General features: G+C 44.7%; 1 protein-coding gene across 1 annotated transcript in view; it reads left to right on the top strand.

The window, feature by feature from the left end:
• Positions 1-23,380, top strand: part of LOC139266646 (fibrocystin-like) — a 630,313-nt gene that overhangs the window by 131,390 nt on the left and 475,543 nt on the right. The window contains 4 exon segments of the mRNA XM_070884234.1: positions 4,767-4,841; positions 11,906-12,316; positions 18,085-18,310; positions 18,505-18,661. Coding sequence (XP_070740335.1) covers positions 4,767-4,841; positions 11,906-12,316; positions 18,085-18,310; positions 18,505-18,661 — 869 coding nt within the window.

Here is a 23,380-nt window from a genome sequence, read left to right as displayed (position 1 = left end):
GAAATCATGTCAGTGAACATGAGGGAGGGAATGTTGAAGGTCGTTAAGACACTGTCACGGCGCATGAGGGAGGGCATGTTGGAGTTAGCTGCTGCAATAAGGGAACATGCCCAGACCCCGCGCCCATTGACACTGCCACTCCCACTCCAATCCCCAGACCAGCCTCTGAAAAGCCCCAAGCCGGGCCCTCCACATTGCCCCCCGCCCCCCTCAACAGATGCGCAATACCTGAGATGTTCAAAAGAATAAGCTTGGTACCAACCGCGAAACGATGCGTCACTGCCTGCGGGCAGGAGTGGTGGACTCACCAAGACCAAGCGTGGTGGGCAGTCTTAGAATAAGGTGGAGGAGAGATGGGTGCAGCCTTTCTTTGCTGCTGTTGTTGTTATTATTGTTGTTATTGTTGTAACTGTTGTTCTCAAATTAAAAGTTTTTTGTAATTTATGTAAATTTACAAGTTTAAAGTTAGTAAGTGATCTTAAAGTTTTTAGGTGTTCGTAAAGTTTGTAAGTGATTTTAACTGAACTTTAAAGTTTGATACAAGAATATTTTTTATTAAAATTAAGTTAAGTACAAATGTTTGTTTAACTTTTGAATAAAATATATTTTAAATTATAACTGAATCATTTCCATTATTTGTTCGATTATTGACACAACTTTTGAAGTAAGCAAGAATTATTTCCATCATTTGTTCCATTATCACAACACAACATTATGGAACAGGTCCAAACAGTAAAAATGTTCCATGTGGAATAGTTGCCACTGAGCCTTCAGGCAGCAAAGCATTCAAGGATGAGCTGCAGGCGCAATTGAGCAATTGTTAAAGGGGCACCACAGCCCGCCCTCCTCTGCCATAATGCCCCGGGTTCAGATAGTTGCATGGCTTCCTTGAGCTCATCCTCCTCCTCGTCATCTGCATCTTCCTTATCATTATCATCAGCCACTCTCACCGCAGGTAGGTCTTCTACTACCAGCTGCTGCTGCCTCATGGTGGCTAAGTTATGCAGCACACAAAACAGTGAACTGACTGACAATCTCAGGGGAGTATTGCAAGTAACCTCCAGAATGGTCCAGGCATCAGAAACGCTGTTTCAAGAAGCCAATGGTGCTCTCTATGATGCTGTGTGTCACAGTGTGCGACATGTTGTATTCCCGGTCAGCTTCCGTCCGGGTTACGCGTAAGGGCATCATGAGCCAGGAGGCGAGCCAGCTCTGCCCTTCTGGCTGCTGCTGAAACATGGCAGATATAATGCTCTCGCATAGGATGAATGCATCATGGGTGCTCCCAGGGTATCTTGCATCTACTGACATGATGCAATGCATGTCGTCACACACGAGCTGTACATTAATGGAGTGGAAGCCTTTTCTGTTCTGTACATCTCGGAATCCTACAAAGTTGCTCGCAAGGCAATGTGGGTACAATGAATGCAGCCCTGTACCTTTGGGCAGCCAGCAATCCTGGAGAAGCCCACAGCCCTGTCATGCATTGCCTGAGCGATCATGGGGAACTTTATGTAGTCATTCCTCTGGGCATATAGTGCAGCAGTCACCTGGCAAATGCAGACATGTTGAAAAATCGTGCACACATCCCCGGTTGTAGCTTGGAAGGATCTGGATGCATAGAATGAAAGTGCAACTGTAACCTTCACTTCAACTGACAAAGCAGTCCTCCTGACACTTCTAGGTTGCAGGTTTGCTTTCACCAACTCACAGATCTCAGTTACAACTTCTTTGCGGAAACGCAGCCTTCTGACACAGTCTGCAGCACTCAGGTGCAAGTACGAATGCCTGTCTCGATATACCCGATGTGGGTAAGGCCTCCTTCCCAGCACCCTATGGGCTCTGAGGTTCCTCATGTGATGACGGCGAATCAATTGACTCCTCCACAGCACCATGATGTAAAAGGCTCACACAAGGTATGGCATTGTCAATATTGCCCCCCCCATGCTTAAATTTTACCTTTGCAAGAAGCTCAAAATGGCAGGCAGGCAGGCAGGACAGGTTTTTTGTTCTCTCTCTCCAAGGTCTATATGGACCACAACCAGGTCTGAGCAAGCACAGTGATCGGGAACAGAACCCCCCCCACACCCCCCCCCAACCCCCCCGGGCTCATTTGATGCCTAGTGCAGTCTTGTGATTTCTTCCGATTGCCAGCTCACCGCGCCCTCCTCCGGCTTGTTTTACAGCCGAGCCCCGAGCCTCTGTGTCAGGGCACAGGGCCGATTCTGCCGGCCGATGCTCTGACCCTCCAGACCTGTTTGCAGACGTTTGGTGGTGGCGTGTATGTTTAAAGGAAATGAAAACTTCAGAATTCCATCAAACTTCCATCTACTCCGTTATAAGGTAAAACATTTTCATCTTTATATATCTAATGCATATTTAAAGTGTTCTTGACTCCCTCCAAAAGTTTGATGAAAAACAATGGCGTCTTTCTGCGCTGATTTCTCAATGTGCGTTGCTTTTTCTGAACTCACCAGAAGGTTTTTCGGGCGTGATCAGATACACCGACCTAGGAGAAATTTTTTTGGGGCAAACTTTGAAAAATGATAAAAACTGGCGCAGACATGAGGTAATGCCTCCTATGGCATCAAAGAAAACTAACCTAAAAAATCGTATCTAACTCAGTTACGCTGGCGCAGATTCCTTGGGGAAACTTTAATTTAAAAACATACGCCAAAAAAGCGGCACGCGCCAAAAAAAGGGCGCAAATGACTGGGCAATATTGAGCCCACAGACTTGTGCAATAGTGCAATATGGGCGATAGCAAGTCAGCAGCCTGTTTTACATCTCCTCTGTTGAAGTCAATGAAAATAAAAATCAGGAGAGATGTAAAGCGGGCTGCGAACTCACTATCACCCGTTTTACACTGTTGCCCAAGGTGTAGGTGAGCATGCTCGCAGTGCTGGAAAGTCTCCAGTTGCACATTACGATGCAGTACTATGCATTGGGTACGAAGTAGGTTGTGCTTTGGGCACTGATGAGCGGGATTACCAACCTCTTGGAGCGGAACCATCCACAAGATAATTCTGAATGGATAGCACAGCTTCAAGTTCAGTTGAAGAAATGTAAGTTCTGATCTCTTTGGCCAGGGTTCTCATAAATTCCTGCCTCCGAGCCAAACTCTGCGTGAATTCCATTTCATGACACAAATAGGATTTGCCATGAGAAAAAATCTTTTTCATATTTTACACCCTGCTTTTGCCTTGGGGAGTGAAGCAGAAAGGAGGAAATGGGGTCTGAACTAATGTGGCAGCACTGAATCTTTTATTGTTTTAAATGCAGGTTGGGGTAAAAATTCCACTTCTGCAGTCCATTAAAATTAATGGAGAGAAAATGATGGGCTGGCTGTGCGTAGTTCCACAATATAAGCTCGCAGTGTACGTTGGAAGCACAAGAGAAGAATTGTTCTTCCTTTTCAATACTCCAATGTATAATATATCATCCTCCATCTAATTTATTAAAAAATCACCAATAGATTTACAATTAGCTAAACAATTAGCCGTCTAGACTCTGTTATAAAAATTGTACATTTTTGAATTTAAAAATCATATGTAAAAGACCCGTCCCCTGATAGGATTTACCCTTGAGGTAGAAAAATCTCATCTGCAACATTCACTTTTCAGATTCTGTTAACACGTTAGTTCCCCAATATTGTTTCACAATCAGCCAAACGTGGTCCAGCAACAGGGTTAGATTGAACTGGTCAGAAAAGACCTGGGTCTCGATTCTAACCAGTTTTCAGTAGGGAAGATCTGATGAAATTGTAAAACTCACTTGCTGCAGCAAAAATGTGGCCCAAGCTATTTTACCCTCCCGGGCCTCATTTCAATGCCCCCAGTCGACTTCCCAGCCATGCATGGTGAGAGACGGTGCAATAATGCGTGTCCCGGAGACTGCCCGTCAGGACCAGGTACATTCGCGGAATTGGCTGCCGGACGAAACCGGATGGATCCTGCCAGTCGGCAGCGGTGGGGGAGGAAGGGGCAGCAATCGTGACAAGGGAGATCTAAGATTGCCTTGTGGGGTATGGAGGGGCACTGCTGCTTCTCATCCTGGCCCCACAAGTTCACAAAAAAAAATGTAAACTTATATAAAAACAGAAAATGCTGGAAATACTCAGCAGGTTAGGCAGCATCTGCGAAGAGAGAAACAAGGTTAACCTTTCAGGATGACGATCCTTTGTCACGAAAGGTCATCAACCTGAAACGTTTACTCTGTTTCTCTCTCCACAGATGCTGCCTGACCAGCTGAGTATTTCCAGCATTTTCTGTTTTTATTTCAGATTCCAGCATCAGCAATATTTTGCTTTTGTAAACATATATTCTGGCCCTGATCTGGTTCCTCGGTGGGTAGGGCTTGCGGGTAAACTCACTGCCGCTTCCCGCTCAGGCCTACGAATAAAAATTATACTCGTGTCCCGATGACCTCATCGGGACCCAACATGCATTTCTTTAAAAGGACTCAGCTGGTTTTGGGCTGTCATTGACGCCTGCAATAAAAATTCCGGATGTTCAGCTCCCGTTGGCTTCAGGGGAGGTAACTACCCAGGGGCATTTTAACTGCCCATCTGCCCAGTTTCTGCCGGGTGAGTAGGGTTAAAATCAGCCATCAGGCTTTTGCAATATAATAATCGAATTCAAATCCATTTATTCAAATCAAATTGTAACAATGATCTGAAAACAAGTTATCCAACTATGCTTTGTTGTAGGCTGTCTTGACGGAGGTCAAGTGACAATACAAGGAACTGGGATTTCTCCTTCAAACAGTGTGTGGAGCCCCTTGTGACATCTCATCTGATCCGTCGACAACTGTACTCACCTGTGTAACCCAGCCTCTCAATGGTTAGTGACACTTTAGAAAAGAAAAGTCATCTGTATTTTTTCTTCTGGCTTTTAACTTTTCATTTGCCTATTAGTTCTCCACATCATACGCTGGTCTTTACTGAGAGAGTATAGGATGGTGAGCAAACACTTCTTTGCTGTAAACTCACTAAGTGCAGGGAATAAGGGGTTATGGGGAGAGGGCAGGGAAACATAGAAACATAGAAACATAGAAAATAGGTGCAGGAGCAGGCCATTCAGCCCTTCTAGCCTGCACCGCCATTCAATGAGTTCATGGCTGAACATGAAACTTCAGTACCCCCTTCCTGCTTTCTCGCCATAACCCTTGATCCCCCGAGTAGTAAGGACTTCATCTAACTCCCTTTTGAATATATTTAGTGAATTGGCCTCAACTACTTTCTGTGGTAGAGAATTCCACAGGTTCACCACTCTCTGGGTGAAGAAGTTTCTCCTCATCTCGGTCCTAAATGGCTTACCCCTTATCCTCAGACTGTGACCCCTGGTTCTGGACTTCCCCAACATTGGGAACATTCTTTCTGCATCTAACCTGTCTAAACCCGTCAGAATTTTAAACGTTTCTATGAGGTCCCCTCTCATTCTTCTGAACTCCAGTGAATACAAGCCCAATTGATCCAATCTTTCTTGATAGGTCAGTCCCGCCATCCCGGGAATCAGTCTGGTGAACCTTCGCTGCACTCCCTCAATAGCAAGAATGTCCTTCCTCAAGTTAGGAGACCAAAACTGTACACAATACTCCAGGTGTGGCCTCACCAAGGCCCTGTACAACTGTAGCAACACCTCCCTGCCCCTGTATTCAAATCCCCTCGCTATGAAGGCCAACATGCCATTTGCTTTCTTAACCGCCTGCTGTACCTGCATGCCAACCTTCAATGACTGATGTACCATGACACCCAGGTCTCGTTGCACCTTCCCTTTTCCTAATCTGTCACCATTCAGATAATAGTCTGTCTCTCTGTTTTTACCACCAAAGTGGATAACCTCACATTTATCCACATTATACTTCATCTGCCATGCATTTGCCCACTCACCTAACCTATCCAAGTCACTCTGCAGCCTAATAGCATCCTCCTCGCAGCTCACACTGCCACCCAACTTAGTATCATCCGCAAATTTGGAGATACTGCATTTAATCCCCTCGTCTAAATCATTAATGTACAATGTAAACAGCTGGGGCCCCAGCACAGAACCTTGCGGCACTCCACTAGTCACTGCCTGCCATTCTGAAAAGTACCCGTTTACTCCTACTCTTTGCTTCCTGTCTGACAACCAGTTCTCAATCCACGTCAGCACACTACCCCCAATCCCATGTGCTTTAACTTTGCACATTAATCTCTTGTGTGGGACCTTGTCGAAAGCCTTCTGAAAGTCCAAATATACCACATCAACTGGTTCTCCTTTGTCCACTTTACTGGAAACATCCTCAAAAAATTCCAGAAGATTTGTCAAGCATGATTTCCCTTTCACAAATCCATGCTGACTTGGACCTATCATGTCACCATTTTCCAGATGCACTGCTATGACATCCTTAATAATTGATTCCATCATTTTACCCACTACTGAGGTCAGGCTGACCGGTCTATAATTCCCTGTTTTCTCTCTCCCTCCTTTTTTAAAAAGTGGGGTTACATTGGCTACCCTCCACTCCATAGGAACTGATCCAGAGTCAATGGAATGTTGGAAAATGACTGTCAATGCATCCGCTATTTCCAAGGCCACCTCCTTAAGTACTCTAGGATGCAGGCCATCAGGCCCTGGGGATTTATCTGCCTTCAATCCCATCAATTTCCCCAACACAATTTCCCGACTAATAAAGATTTCCCTCAGTTCCTCTTCCTTACTAGACCCTCTGACCCCTTTTATATCCGGAAGGTTGTTTGTATCCTCCTTAGTGAATACCGAACCAAAGTACTTGTTCAATTGATCCGCCATTTCTTTGTTCCCCGTTATGACTTCCCCTGATTCTGACTGCAGGGGACCTACGTTTGTCTTCACCAACCTTTTTCTCTTTACATACCTATAGAAACTTTTGCAATCCGCCTTAATGTTCCCTGCAAGCTTCTTCTCGTACTCCATTTTCCCTGTCTTAATCAAACCCTTTGTCCTCCTCTGCTGAGTTCTAAATTTCTCCCAGTCCCCAGGTTCGCTGCTATTTCTGGCCAATTTGTATGCCACTTCCTTGGCTTTAATACTATCCCTGATTTCCCTAGATAGCCACGGTTGAGCCACCTTCCCCTTTTTATTTTTACGCCAGACAGGAATGTACAATTGTTGTACTTCATCCATGCGGTCTCTAAATGTCTGCCATTGCCCATCCACAGTCAACCCCCTAAGTATCATTCGCCAATCTATCCTAGCCAATTCTCGCCTCATACCTTCAAAGTTACCCTTCTTTAAGTTCTGGACCATGGTCTCTGAATTTACTGTTTCATTCTCCATCCTAATGCAGAATTCCACCATATTATGGTCACTCTTCCCCAAGGGGCCTCGCACAATGAGATTGCTAATTAATCCTCTCTCATTACACAACACCCAGTCTAAGATGGCCTCCCCCCTAGTTGGTTCCTCAACATATTGGTCTAGAAAACCATCCCTTATGCACTCCAGGAAATCCTCCTCCACCGTATTGCTTCCAGTTTGGCTAGCCCAATCTATGTGCATATTAAAGTCACCCATTATAACTGCTACACCTTTATTGCATGCACCCCTAATTTCCTGTTTGATGCCCTCCCCAACATCCCTATTACTGTTTGGAGGTCTGTACACAACTCCTACTAACGTTTTTTGCCCTTTGGTGTTCTGCAGCTCTACCCATATAGATTCCACATCATCCAAGCTAATGTCTTTCCTAACTATTGCATTAATCTCCTCTTTAACCAGCAATGCTACCCCACCTCCTTTTCCTTTTATTCTATCCTTCCTGAATGTTGAATACCCCTGAATGTTGAGTTCCCAGCCCTGATCATCCTGGAGCCACGTCTCCGTAATCCCAATCACATCATATTTGTTAACATCTATTTGCACAATTAATTCATCCACCTTATTGCGGATACTCCTTGCATTAAGACACAAAGCCTTCAGGCTTGTTTTATTAACACCCTTTGTCCTTTTAGAATTTTGCTGTACAGTGGCCCTTTTTGTTCTTTGCCTTGGGTTTCTCTGCCCTACACTTTTCCTCATCTCCTTTCTGTCTTTTGCTTTTGGCTCCTTTTTGTTTCCCTCTGTCTCCCTGCATTGGTTCCCATCCCCCTGCCATATTAGTTTAAATCCTCCCCAACAGCACTAGCAAACACTCCCCCGAGGACATTGGTTCCAGTCCTGCCCAGGTGCAGACCGTCCGGTTTGTACTGGTCCCACCTCCCCCAGAACCGGTCCCAATGCCCCAGGAATTTGAATCCCTCCCTGCTGCACCACTGCTCAAGCCACGTATTCATCTGCGCTATCCTGCGATTCCTACTCTGACTATCACGTGGCACTGGTAGCAATCCCGAGATTACTACTTTTGAGGTCCTACTTTTTAATTTAGCTCCTAGCTCCTTAAATTCGTTTCGTAGGACCTCATCCCTTTTTTTGCCTATGTCGTTGGTACCAATGTGCACCACGACAACTGGCTGTTCTCCCTCCCATTTCAGAATGTCCTGCACCCGCTCCGAGACATCCTTGACCCTTGCACCAGGGAGGCAACATACCATCCTGGAGTCTCGGTTGCGGCCGCAGAAACGCCTATCTATTCCCCTCACAATTGAATCCCCTATCACTATCGCTCTCCCACTCTTTTTCTTGCCCTCCTGTGCAGCAGAGCCAGCCACGGTGCCATGAACTTGGCTGCTGCTGCCCTCCCCTGATGAGTCATTCCCCTCAACAGTACCCAAAGCGGTGTATCTGTTTTGCAGGGGGATGACCGCAGGGGACCCCTGCACTACCTTCCTTGCTCTACTCTTCCTGCTGGTCTTCCATTCCCTATCTGGCTGTGGACCCTTTCCCTGCGGTAAGACCAACTCACTACACGTGATACTCACGTCATTCTCAGCATCGTGGATGCTCCAGAGTGAATCCACCTTCAGCTCCAATTCCGTAACGCGGACCGTCAGGAGCTGGAGGCGGATACACTTCCCGCACACATAGTCGTCAGGGACACCGGAAGTGTCCCTGAGTTCCCACATGGTACAGGAGGAGCATAACACCCGACCGAGCTCTCCTGCCATGTCTTAACCCTTAGATACACTTAAACTGGTAATAACAATGTTAAAAGTTACTGACCAATATAAGAAGAAAAAGAAAAACTACTCACCAATCACCAGCCAATCACTTACCCCCTAGGCTGTGACGTCACCTTTGTTTTTTTTTGCCTTCTCCCTGTAGCTGCACCGGTACGCCTCTCGCCGACCCCGGACTCGCGCTGCTCCGAGCTCCCGCTGGCCTTTATAGGCCTCTCGCCGACCCCGGACTCGCGCTGCTCCGAGCTCCCGCCTCCTCGACTGATCCATGATCGGATCAGCCATGATCGTATTAAATGGAGGAGCAGGCTCGAGGGGCCTTATGGCCTACTTCTGCTCCTATTTCTTTATTCTTATATTCTTATGTCATCTCTCTCTCTCTCTGCATGTGTAGATTGATCTGTACTGAAACCTTGCATACTTCACTAATATTGCTGAGGGTTCTGATGGTTACATTTTTTTGGAAATGTTTTGAACTTGACTGAGTGACGGCTCCTCCATAACTTAGCTGTGCTTTGTCAGAATTTGCTTTGTGCTGTTATCTATCACTAGGTGGCAGTACACACACACACACACACACTCACGCAACACTTGAATAAAGGTAGAGATAAAAGCTGATGGTGGCTCTTCTTTCTCATGACCAAGAAAGGTTATTAATAGTAAATTCATTAGATAAAGAATAAACCTGTATCAAAATCGCTGGAAATTTGGAACTTTATTTGTTAAAATCTTAAAATGTCAATGTATTTCATATTTGAAGCTTCATTTTTAAAATGAGAAAACCTCTTATAGTTTGATCATGCAAAACCTTCACTGTCTGATTCTTGCTGTCTGTTTTCTTTGCCTTTTGACCTCCATTGCAATTTTTGTAATTCTTATGTCAGCTGTGGTTCAGTGGGTAGCACTCTCGCCTCTGAGTCAGAAGGTTGTGGGTTCATAATTCCACTCCAGGGACTTGAGTACATAAATCTAGGCTGACACTCCAGTGCAGTGCTGAGGGAGCGCTGCACTGTCGGAGGTTCTGTCTTTCAGATAAAACGTTAAACCAAGGCCCCGTCTGCTCTCTCGGGTGGACGTAAAAGATCCCATGGCACTATTTCGAAGAAGAGCAAGGGAGTTATCCCCGGTGTCCTGGCCAATATTTATCCCTCAACCAACATCACTAAAACAGATTATCTGGTCATTATTACATTGCTGTTTGTGGGAGCTTGCAGTGTGCAAATTGGTTGCCGTGCTTTCCTACATTACAACAGCGGCTACATTCCAAAAGTACTTCATTGGCTGTAAAGGGCTTTGAGATGTCTAGTGATCGTGAAAGGCGCTATATAAATGCAAATCTTTCTTTTTTGTGTTTTGGGGTCTCCCATTGTGCCGTTTCTTCTAGTCCTGAGTCACAAGTCTGCTATCTTAACTGAGAGCGGGTGGCTAAATTCTTTATCACAAAAGATGTGGATCAGTAGCATCTCGAAGTGCTTTTACATTAATGGGGGCAGTTAACTACAGCCAATGGTGCTCATTAACATAATTGAGCTGACCTCCTGAGACTCTGAAGATCCACCTTTTTCATGGGTCTTGAGTTTCCACCAGATCGCTAGTCAAACCAGATTCCCCCATTTTTAGCAATGGGGGTTATTGGTCAGGAGAAACGTAAACAGCGGAGATGGTGCTTTAAGGTGACGTTTCTCTGTTTTGTTGCTGCAGCCCATAAAAGAGTTATTAATTAATTTACTCTTTCAGAGGGTTATAAATCTGTGGAATTCTCTGCCCCAGACAGCTGTGGAGGCTGGGCCGTTGACTATATTGAAGGCAGAGAAAGACAGATTTTTGAGCGATAAGGAAGTAAAGGGTTATGGGGAGCAGGCAGGGAAGTGGAACTGAGTCCATGATCAGATCAGCCATGATCTTATTAAATGACGGAGCAATCTCGAGGGGTCAAATGGCCTACTCCTGCTCCTATTTCTTGTGTTCTTGTGTTTACTCATGTCAGTTGCCATCACATATGACTCGTATTAACTAGATTGTTTTTATTACTGGGGAACATTATTACAGATAAAAATAAAAATAAAAATTGAGTCATTTGGAGCTCAATTCCAAAAATCTGGGTTTAGGCTAACTCAGATCACTTTGGGGTTGGAGGCACATTTTACTTTAAAAGAAATATGACAAGTGCAAAATACAGTGGGCCAAAATTTTCTGGAGTGGCCTAGGCGTTTTCCTGCATCCTTCAGCTCAAAATGTTTTGTCCTGTAAGTTGCTGGAAGTGTGCGATGATAACACAGCAGCGAGGGCAACAGGGCATCTGGGACCTTGGTGAACGACAGGACCAACAGTGTAACTCCTCAACCAATGAGAGTTAAGGATTGAGAAATAAACAGAGGAAGGACTGAGAAGGAGGGTGAATTAGAATGGGTGAATTCAATGTCAAATCAGGTACAGATAGAGAAATAAAGAGAGGGAAAGAAAGATTGAATTACGAGAGAGAGAGAAAAGAGAGAGAGAGGAAAAGTAATAAAAGAAATGTTCAATTTAAAATTTGAAACTTTTACAATCTCTAACAACAATTCATTACCTGAAGGAATTAAATTCCTATTGTTTACTCTCTAGGCAATCAAAAACAATTATCACATCATTAAATGAGTAATTAAGGTATTAATTACGAGACTTAACTTTCTGCGGTGAGTTTAATGGACAATTGATGTGCAAATGTAGCAACTACATGAAATTCACCGGGAGGTTGAGGCCAAGATGCTGTTTCCGTGACGCTATTGGCGAGCAGTACAAATCATCCAGCAACTTGTGGCAATTCTCAAGTCTTAGCATCCATTGCAGCACAAGCAGAAACCACCCAACGTCTGAGTGCTGCAGTGCAAGCTCAGACTGAAGTCATGCAAGCTCAGCTTGTTGCCAAGCAAGCACAGACTACTGCCATCATGGCTGCGGTTACCATTGTTGAAAGGGGCTTGCAGGGTGTTACAGCACTCCAGCAACCTCTCCTCCAACAGATTACTAGGATTGCTGAGGAGCCACCCTGGGGGAGTGGCAGTGGTTCCGTGAAGGATCAATCTGCTGTCCGCTCTCAGGATGACAGCATTTGTCCTCCCATGATTCCGCCAATGCCTTTGCTGTTGCCTGTCAGCCAACCAGCTCGGACTGCTGCCGCCCAGGCCAAGGTGGTGCAGACTGATGCCCACAACTGCTCGAGGTTGTTCTGCAAGGCCATCTGCAGTCTCCCCACTGAAAGTTAGTAGCCTTCCACCAGCCATGCTGCAGTCATTGGGGTAGCACTGCATTGGAGCACTTGGGCAGGCAAAGATACACGGAAGACAGGCACTAAGTGAATACATAAGGTGATTGGTTGACTTTTGATGGAATGTTGGAATGTTTTTATTTATAAATTTGGTTTGGAATACTTATTTTGTGGTGGCTTTTATTGTAGCATTGTGGCCAAGAGGATGCTGGATGGTCAGTAAGAGAGGGAAGGTAAGGTGGTGAATGAGGAATTGGGGTTGCGTTCACTGGTACTGCAGATGGATGAGTCAATCACGGACAGCCCAGGAAAAAAGAGACTGTGTTGGTTGCTTCCTCCTCCTATTCCTCCTCCTCCTATTCCTCCTTCTCCTTTTCCTCCTTTTCCTCCTCTACCTTCTCAACTGGTCTCCATATGCCTGCTGACAAGGTTTGTGCCCTCATGATGGTGAGGTTGTGGAGCATGCAGCAGACCACGACAAAACTTGAGACTTGCTATGGAAAGTACTGCAGTGCTCCTCCAGAGCAGTCCAGGCAGTGAAAGCATTGTTTCAGCATGCCAGTGGTCTGCTTGATCATATTCCATGTGGCAGCATGGCTTTCGTTATATGCATACTGGCCACGTGTGCTTGGGGTGCGCACCGGAGTCATGAGCCGGGTGGTCAGTAGATAGCTCTTGTCTCCCAATAGCCATCCTCTGTAGTGGTGGCTCAAATGCAGATGATACTGCAAACTGAAGGCATCATGGCTGCTGCCAAGATACCGAACATTGCTTTGCATGATGTGCTGAATATGGTCACACAGCAGCTGGACAGTAAGAGAGTGGAATTCCTTCTGGTTGTGGTACATCTCCTAGTTCACATGCGCCGCCCGCAAAGCAACATGTGTGCAGTCAATGTCACCCTGCAATATGGGGAACCCTGCTATCCCGGCGAAGCCGTATGCTCTCTCTGCCTGCTTCTCTCTGACAAGAGAGAATGTAATGTATTCACCTCTCTTTGCATACATCGCCTCAGTGACCTCCCTTTTACAACGGCAAACTGTGAGATGTTGCAAATGTCAACTGATCCAGCCTGGAAGGAGCCCGATGCATAAAAATTCATGGCCACGGTCACTTTGATAGTCACTGAGAATGCTGTCTTGTGCTGCTCTGAGGTTGCAGGTCTGCCTGCAAGAGGTGGCAGATTTCAGTGAGCACCTCCTTAGTGAAGGGGAAACGTCACATGCACTATTCCTCGCTGAGGTTGAGGTCGGAAAAGTGTACCCTGCAGACCCTGGGTGGATATGGCCTCCTGCTGAGAGCCCTTCTCCCCCTCCTCCCTCTTCGAGCAGTTTGTCCTCCTCCTCTGTGTTGAGTCTGCTCATTCTCATGCTGCAAGCCAAGGGGAATACAAACTGTAGCGCCCATGTCTGGGAGCAACTGGTCTGAGCGGAAGCCTTGAAGTAACCTGCCTGGACACTTCAGCAACTTCAAATAAGATACCAAACCAAGAAACACCTCTACAAAATCACCAAGAGCCAGTAGAAATCAATCAGCAATAAACTTGAAAGCAGGTGATGATCCCTTTAAACAACGCTGGTGGGTGGTCCTTCCAGTTACTGACCAGAAGTTCAGCTGTGGGACAGTGAGGGAGGGCATCAGCTACAGTGGTGAGGTTGTAAATGGCAATGCTAGCATTAAATCAACGCTGCACACTGATTGATGTCATGATCTGCCTATTCTGCATTCTTCAGGCGCATGCTCTCTGCGTCGATGCAAACGACTTCACCAAAATGGATTGTCCGGTGCGGCCCACACCAGAAGCGTGCGTGCATGGCACAAACACCATTTTGGACACAAAACAACACATGTAGCGTCGAAAAATCAGGCGCTACCGAGCCGAATTTCTAGCCCTGACTGGAGATGTAGCATTAGTATGAATTCCACTTTGAGGGTTGGAGATTGATCTATGTTTTTGCATGTAAGCAAAAATGTATACTTTGCAGACTCTTTCAATGTGATGTCCTCATATTCTGTATTCACATGGCCAGAATGTCATAATTTGGGAGAATACAGAAAGTCAATGACCGTTGCTTCCAGGATGGATTTTGTGAAGGAACTCCTTTGTTCCTTTCTCCCAAACTCATCAACTTACAATTAGCACTGGCTGGGTTCTTCCAAAATATCTCCTTGATGAATCCCGTAGTGATTCATCCATCTTTCATTCTCTGAGTTTGTTTAGAGCTGCCGGCTGGCTGCCAGAGTTTGTATTGCTAATGTGCGACATTATATTTGTGTTATTATTTCCAGGCTAATTCAGACACTCAGCAAATGCCCAAAAGCTGTTTGGTGGAATGACGCAATGGCCTTTAATGAGAAAGTCTTTGATGTCATTTTTCTATCATAGATTTTTTTTAAAAGAACTGCAGCAAAAAGCTGATAAAATCAGAACAAGTTGACATTGTGGTGTTAAGTGATGGATGACCCAATCAGATTGGTTGCTCTTGTAGCTGTAATGACCATGGTATTAAATGCATTTGACACAAAGACGGGTGATTCAGTTTGCATTTTCAACAGTAAAAAAAAACTTAATTGACCACTTTTTGATCACTTTATTGAATACAAAAGAACTTGCACAAAATAATTCTTGATTCTGTCATTTAATATGTCATTGATGGCTGATGACACCAATACTGAAGGATTATTGATTGTGGCGTAATCACTTCATGTTTATTGGATGGTAATTGTGGGTTGATTACTGGGAAAAAATGTCACATTACAGGTCAGCTCACAGTCAACCACCATTGTAGAACTCAGACCCTTTGCATTAGTACGGACACCATAATAAGAATACTATTTGTAGCAGTGAAAGTTGAGGCTGTTGTTAACATTTAACAGAATTATGAAATCAAATATGGTTCCCAAAAGCACAATTCAATAATATACTTTGAAGAGAAACTTCCTCAAGTGGGAACAGATTTGTTTCAGACACTCTGGGGGTAATTTTTCTCTCAGTGATGGTGTAAAATAGGCAATGTCAGATGAGCTGCCCATTATACGCCCATTATACACCACATCCCACTCTACTTTCTGTTGTCTCGTTACCCTTAACCCGGGCGGGTTAAGTTAAAATGATGCCCGCTCTGTTAAGGCTAAATAATTGCTTCTAAATTCCAATCAAGAGCAGCCTTTTGGCACATATTCTGGCCTAAGTTTACAGAGTCAAGCTTAAAGTAATAATCCTATCATGGTGAGGTGGTAACGTCCGACATAGAAACATAGAAACATAGAAAATAGGTGCAGGAGTAGGCCATTAGGCCCTTCCAGCCTGCACCACCATTCAATAAGATCATGGCTGATCCATTCATCTCAGTACCCCTTTCCTGTTTTCTCTCCATACCCCTTGATCCCTTTAGCCGTAAGGGCCATATCTAACTCTCTCTTGAATATATCCAACGAACTGGCATCAACAACTCTCTGCTGTAGAGAATTTCACAGGTGAACAACTCTCTGAGTGAAGAAGTTTCTCCTCATCTCAGTCCTAAATGGCTTACCCCTTATCCTTAGACTATGTCCCCTGGTTCTGGACTTCCCCAACATCGGGAACATTCTTCCTGCATCTAACCTGTCCAGCCCCGTCGGCAATTTATATGTTTCTATGAGATCCTCTCCCATCCTTCTAAACTCCAGTGAATACAGGCCCAGTCAATCCAGTCAGTCCTGCCATCCCGGGAATCAGTCTGGTGAACCTTCGCTGTGCTCCCTCAATAGCAAGAACGTCCTTCCTCAGATTAGGAAACCAAAACTGAACACAATATTCCAGCTGAGGCCTCACCAAGGCCCTGTACAACTGCAGTAAGATCTCCCTGCTCCTATACTCAAATCCCCTAGCTATGAAGGCCAACATACCATTTTTCTTCTTCACCGCCTGCTGTACCTGCATGCCCACTTTCAATGACTGATGAACCATGACACCAAGGTCTCGTTGCACCTCCTTTTTTCCTAATCTGCCGCCATTCAGATAATATTCTGCCTTCGTGTTTTTGCCACCAAAGTGGATAACCTCACATTTATCCACATTATACTGCATCTGCCATGCATTTGCCCACTCACCTAACCTGTCCAAGTCACTCTGCAGCCTCTTAAAATATCCTCCTCACAGCTCACAACGCCACCTAGCTTAGTGTCATCTGCAAACTTGGAGATATTACACTCAATTCCTTCATCTAAATCATTAATGTATATTGTAAATAGCTGGGGTCCCAGCACTGAGCCCTGCGGCACTCCACTAGTCACTGCCTGCCATTCTGAAAAGGATCCGTTTATCCCGAATCTCTGCTTCCTGTCTGCCAACCAGTTCTCTATCCACGTCAGTACATTACCCCCAATACCATGTGCTTTAAATTTGCTCACCAATCTCTTGTGTGGGACCTAGTCAAAAGCCTTTTGAAAGTCCAAATACACCACATCCACTGGTTCTCCCTTGTCCACTCTACTAGTTACATCCTCAAAAAATTCTAGAAGATTTGTCAAGCATGATTTCCCTTTCATAAATCCATGCTGACTTGGTCCGATCTTGTCACTACTTTCTAAATGTGCTGCTATTTCATCTTTAATAATTGATTACAACATTTTCCCCACTACTGATGTCAGACTAACCGGTCTATAATTACCCGTTTTCTCTCCCTCCTTTTTTAAAAAGTGGTGTTACATTAGCTACCCTCCAGTCCATAATAACTGATCCAGAGTCGATAGACTGTTGGAAAATGATCACCAATGCATCCACTATTTCAAGGGCCACTTCCTTAAGTACTCTGGGATGCAGACTATCAGGCCCTGGGGATTTATCGACCTTCAATTCCATCAATTTCCCGAACACAATTTCCCGCCTGATAAGGATTTCCTTCAGTTCCTCCTTCTCACTAGACCCTCGGTCCCCTAGTATTTCCAGAAGGTTATTTGTGTCTTCCTTCATGAACCAAAGTATTTGTTCAACTGGTCTGCCATTTCTTTGTTCCCCATTATAAATTTACCTGATTCTGACTGCAAGGGACCTACGTTTGTCTTCACTAATCTTTTTCTCTTCACATATCTATAGAAGCTTTTGCAGTCAGTTTTTATATTCCCAGCAAGCTTCCTCTCATAATCTATTTTCCCCCTCCTAATTAAACCCTTTGTCCTCCTCTGCTGAATTCTAAATTTCTCCCAGTCCTCAGGTTTGCTGCTGTTTCTGGCAAATTTGTTTGCCCCTTCCTTGAATTTAACACTATCCTTAATTTCCCTTGTTAGCCACGGTTGAGCCACTTTCCCTGTTTTATTTTTACTCCAGACAGGGATGTACAATTGTTGAAGTTCATCCATGTGATCTTTAAATGTTTGCCATTGCCTATCCACCATCAACCCTTCAAGTATCATTCGCCAGTCTATCCTAGCCAATTAATGTCTCATACCATCGAAGTTACCTTTCCTTAAGTTCAGGACCATGGTCTTTGAATTAACTGTGTCACACTCCATCATAATAAAGAATTCTGCCAGACATACAGGTGAAAACTGTGCATGATCAGGTATGCTGGTGATTTGACTTTAAGAGCTTTTCCTTGTAGTTAACTATAATCTTTGTCCTGTTTAAAGAAAAAGGTTGTTGGATCATATATACTAGTGGAAATACAAAATTTTCATAGGAACAATTTCTCTTCAAAGTGATTTCCTTCAAGAGCAACTTTTGTGACGATGTTACTTGGTATTAAAAAGTGGTAACTGCAATATTTTGCCTTTATGTCAGCATCGTTGGTAACTCTGTGTAGTCTGGCGGCGTCTGAGGACAACAGCTGCAATGCTACCAGCGCCCCGTACATACTGTGTGATATCGCAATTCGAGCGGGCACTCAGGCGTCTACGTTACCGGGGGCCTTCATGTCTGCCTGCGATTATGCCATCTGCGCTTCAACAGAGAACATTAGCATAGCTGCCGTTTCATCTCGAGCAATCATCGCCGGCCTCTTCCTCAGGTAAGCTCCAACAAAAAATAACAATCTGAAGTAGAGAGAAAAAAAAGGCATGAAATTAGAGAAATTTACAAAGTTTGACAAATTGCATCTTGGAGTAGCCACGAGCAAATGGCTTGTGATGATTAATAAGTGCAACAATAATTGCATTTCATTAAGATTGATGGCACCCCATTTAACCTCCCCTCTCATTTCAGCCCTAAAGTAGAAAAAGATGAAGTTCTCATCTATAATGGCTCCTGCAATGTCTCCATGGCGATGAAGGCAGTGATAGAGTGTGAGGTGTTTCGACAGCCAGAGCCGGTTACAGTGAAGATAACAGAGACATTGGAACGTTGGGGACAAAACATCCAGGTACCATAATGTCACAGAGCCTATTAGCTAACCCTTACACTGTCACAAACTGTTACAGGTGCGAACAAGGTTTGCTCAGGAGTCAAACCATATAGGCCCTTAATATCGATTTCCTCTGTAAACCTTTCCTTTTTCAAGACATGTTGGAATTGCTTTATTTTAAGGGAAGTGACAAACGCAAATCATTTTGATGAGCATACTGAAATGCTGTCCTCTGCTATAATATTGTTATGGATGATAAAATTGAGTTTGAATATTCTGACCAGTTCAGTTTACAGTACGGTATCAAAGCTGCATAAATGGCTATTTTCTGATTGATTTCACACTCTAGCTCTGTAAAAAGGTGAATCATACCATTTTATAAGAACTTATCGTGATCCTAATTTTACACTGGATGATGAATGTTTCATTAAACATGGCATTGTTTCTTTCAGCTATTTCAAAACACTACAGCCTTGGTACCTTTGGGAAAACTGTTGCATAGTTAGACTGGTAACACTATTTTATTAAAAGTATGCGAGGTTTCACAAGATCATGACTTGAAACTTAACAAGGCACCTAAAAAAGCTCTTTTTAATCTGAGGTTTTTATTGTCAGAGTCTGAGACAATTCCTCTGTGACAATTCAGTGGTGACCTGGAAAAAATCATTGAGAGATTATAATGATGTTTTGACTATTTCAGAATACAGGTACAACGTCCGAAATCCAGAATCCTCAGGTCCGAGTGTGTGCCAGTTTTTGGGTTTTTCTGGATTTCAAACAAGAAAATCAATCGTCTGGAATCCATAATCCTCGACCGAATCCATGCCGGATTTCGGGTTTTGCCGGATTTCGGACCTCGCAGCTCGCCGATTCCCGCCGTTCTTCCACTCCTTGCCGATTCCCGCCGCTCCTCCACTCCTCGCCAATTCCCACTGATCCTCCACTCGCCGATCCTTCACTCCTCGCTGTCCGCCAATTCCCCGGCGCTGTGATTTTTACCAGTTTCCTCGTACCTTGCTGCCTGATGTCGCCATCTCGGTGCCTCAAAAATGTTCGGTTTTCGGAGTTGCGGATTCGGGAAGTTGCACCTGTATCTTCACATTTGCTTTTATGGATTAGGGAATTGGTGAATGGTTTCAGCCCCTTGAGCCTCTTCCGACATTTAATTAGATTGTGGCTGATCTGTATCTTAACTCATCTACCCGCCTTGGTTCCGTAATCCTTAACACCCACGGAGGGCTGGAGCTGCTGGGTGAACTGTGGCTGCAGTTTGCCATTGCCACCACTAGGAGTTCACACAAGACAGGACTGGCTTGGAAGGTTAGAGATTGAGGTCAATAACCGCGGACCTTTTGCTAGTACATACCAGTGTGTTGCTGATGGAAAGCGCACACTCTGGATTGTGGCACTAATGCCATTTAGTGCCACACCAACAAAGTGTCATATTTCAGTGCCCATTAACAGCTGCACAAGATATCTGTATTTGGTAGTTGTGGACAGTATAGGAACATGCAGCTTTACATTGATGAGGCATAGGGAGTGCACCAATGGTAAATTTAGGTAATTTAAAAAAATGCTTTTCTGGGCTCAGCTCAGCATTACAGATATTGCTGCATCTGCAACATATTGGTACTAGGCTGCAAGCCTCAAGAATTTACTTCAGTATTTAAAATGTAGATGGGCTTCTCAACTCAGTCATCTCCAGCACTGCTTTCTTACAGTTCTGTGATTACAAGTGCCGTTCTGTCCCAGCATTTCAGCCAGAAAAGTGGAGTAGAAGGATGAAGGAAATATATATTTCAGTTAACTTCCAAGTACAGTCCCCACCACTTACTCGGTCCACGCTTATCGCAGGCAGTCGCCTATATCGGGCAAGTGGTAATAATCGTTTGCCAGTGCCCTAGGAGTCGATTACAAAGCTGCAGCTTAGAACATAGTAAGCAGGCAGGCTATGTTGGGTATATTGGGCCGGATTTTGGGGTTTTTCGGTGAAAATGTTAGCGATACGTGAAACTTACCGTTTTTGCTGTGCTACCATTTTTAGGCTGAACTTTTGGCCTTTACGTCTGCGTTGGTAAGGGAGCATTGCACAAGCATTCGTGGCGCAAAACGTGAGTTTCAGCAATTTTAGTCTGGGGCCGGGTGCGCTGCGAGAGAGGCCTTGGGAGGTGGAAAAAAAAATTCCCCCAAATATTTCAAAAACATTCCAAAATATTCCAAAAACATTACCAAGACCCTTAACTAAATAATCGCTGCAAAAAAAATTAAAAATCCATACTTTAACTTAACTTTTTTGCAGGTTTTCATACTTACCCCTGCTGGCAGGGCTGGCAGGTTTGGCCTGTCGCTATTCTGGGCGCGGCGTGTGGGTAGGGAGAGTGCTGAAAGTTGGTCGCAAATGCAATCCGCGTTGTTGCACATCGGCGCACCGCTCCCCAGCAGTACATGGAAGCGCTGCCGCAAACAGGTACCCGAACATCCCGCCTGGGCATTACAATCAGGTTTTCAAGAGTAACATCGCGGCTGTGATGGACTGTGGTGCTTCTTGATTGATTGGAGCCACCGTATGCTGTATTATCATTTTCCCGCCACTAGGTGGTGTTTTCCGATTGGACACAGGCAGCCAGAAAGATAAAGAGAACGAAAAACAAAGCCAGCAGCATGAAGTAGCACCCATTTTAGCTAGAACTATCTTTAACTTTTGTTAATCAGAAACGGATCTTTTGTATTTGTGATACTTCCTAGAACTACAGTTACGTAAGTAACTTCTCCTTATCCAATCATTCTGGCATTATTGTATTTTATCTTTGATGTACAGTAAGAGATAAGTAACTTCTTTTTATTGCTGTTTTATTCGATTGTTCCTGTTATATTACAAGAATTCTAGATCTGTCTTTATTCTTTGCCAACAGTTTTACACTGCATTTATTAAAGGATTTGGATTCTGAAGCTTTGACCTTTAGCCATATTTCTTGGTGTAGTGTTGAAGCTAGCTGGAGAATCAGAGTTATCACTCACCTTACGCTGCACTCGGACAGAAACAGTACAGCGGCAAAAACCCGATCCCAAAGTTCTCAAAATCCGGCCCATTGTGTCATATCGCTTTTCTTTCTTGCTCTGCCACTTTGGTCCTCTCCCATTCGGTTGGATAAAAGGTCATTTCCATGAGCTTCCTTGCAGTGAAATAGCTCTATATTTCTTGGTGAAGTGTTGAAGCTAGCTGGAGTATCAGAGTTATCGCTCACCATATGCTGCACTCTGACAGAAACAGTACAGTAAAAATAACTGTGATACACGACTTACGAATTACCCCGAGTAATCGCTCAGGTCACTTGGCAGAAGATCATTATGTCAGGCATTCCCGACCATGCAAATTCCCTCCACGAGGAAACTCTGCGCTCAGAGCTCGAAGAGATCTTTGCCCGTGAGCCAGACCCTCCGAGTCGATCATGGAGAGAGAGGCAGCCCACCCTAAAAGCACTCAACAATGATGTATGTCATGTAATTAACCCCTTGCAATCTGTATTACACTACCACCAGAGGGCCTACCTTTGGAGTCCCAAGTGATCCCAGCATCCGTTGGGAGCACAGTATATAAGCAGGCCACCCACGAGGTACCTGCACTCTGCAATCTTATTAAAGGAGCTCACACTTGCTCATTGTACATAATACTCAGTTTCATCCTTTATTGTGAACGCATCAATTGGCGACGAGGTAACGAACAACCGCATGAAAATGCAAAGAACAATTGGTATCCCGGAGAAGTTCTCAGAAGGGGATGATTGGGAGGCGTTCATGGAGAGACTTGACCAATACTTTGTGGCCAATGAGCTGGAAGGGGACGAGAACGCTGCCAAATGAAGGGCGATCCTTCTAACTGTCTGTGGGGCAACAACCTATGGCCCCATGAAGAATCTCCTAGCTCTGGCAAAACCAACAGCTAAGTCCTATGAAGAATTGGTCCAGGAGCACCTAAATCTTAAGGAAATCGTTTTGATGGTGAGATATCGGTTCCACACGTGTCAACGGTCGGAGGGCCAGGAAGTGGCGAGCTATGTCGCCAAACTAAGGCGCCTCGCAGGACATTGCGAATTTGAGGATTCCTAGAACAAATGCTGAGAGAGTTTTTTGTACTGGACATTGGCCATGAGGTAATCCTTCGCAAACTGTTGATTGTTGAAACTCCGAATCTAAGTAAAACCATTACGATAGCCCAGGCATTTATGTCCACCAGTGACAACACCAAACAGATTTCGCAACGTAAAGCAGTTTCGGCCAGTACTGTGCACAAAGTAATGTCGTTTTAGAGCAGGAATATACATGGCAGAACATGCTGCTGCATGACCTAAGATAACCCAGAGTCCGCCATCAATCGTTAATGTGAGGCAGTTAACACCTTGTTGGCGCTGTGGAGGTGATCATCAGCCCCATCAATGCCGCTTCAAGCACTATGCGTGCAACGGTTGCAGAACAATGGGACACCTCCAGCGGATATGCAGGTGAGCTACAAACCCCGCAAACCACCACGTTGCAGAGGAAGATCGATCCACTGTGAATCAGGCTGAATTGGAGTCTCGTACCGAGGAGGCAGAAGTGTACGGGGTACACACATTCACCACGAAATGTCCACCAATAATGTTGAAAGTTGAACTGAATGGAATTCCAGTATCTAAGGAACTGGACACGGGGGCGAGTCAGACCATAATGAGTAAAAAGGCCATCGACAGGCTGTGGGGC

Source organism: Pristiophorus japonicus, chromosome 7 (assembly GCF_044704955.1).
Source record: "Pristiophorus japonicus isolate sPriJap1 chromosome 7, sPriJap1.hap1, whole genome shotgun sequence".
Lineage (NCBI taxonomy): Eukaryota > Metazoa > Chordata > Chondrichthyes > Pristiophoridae > Pristiophorus > Pristiophorus japonicus.
Note: the sequence above shows the minus strand (reverse complement) of the source record. Positions and strands in the feature narration are given on the sequence as shown.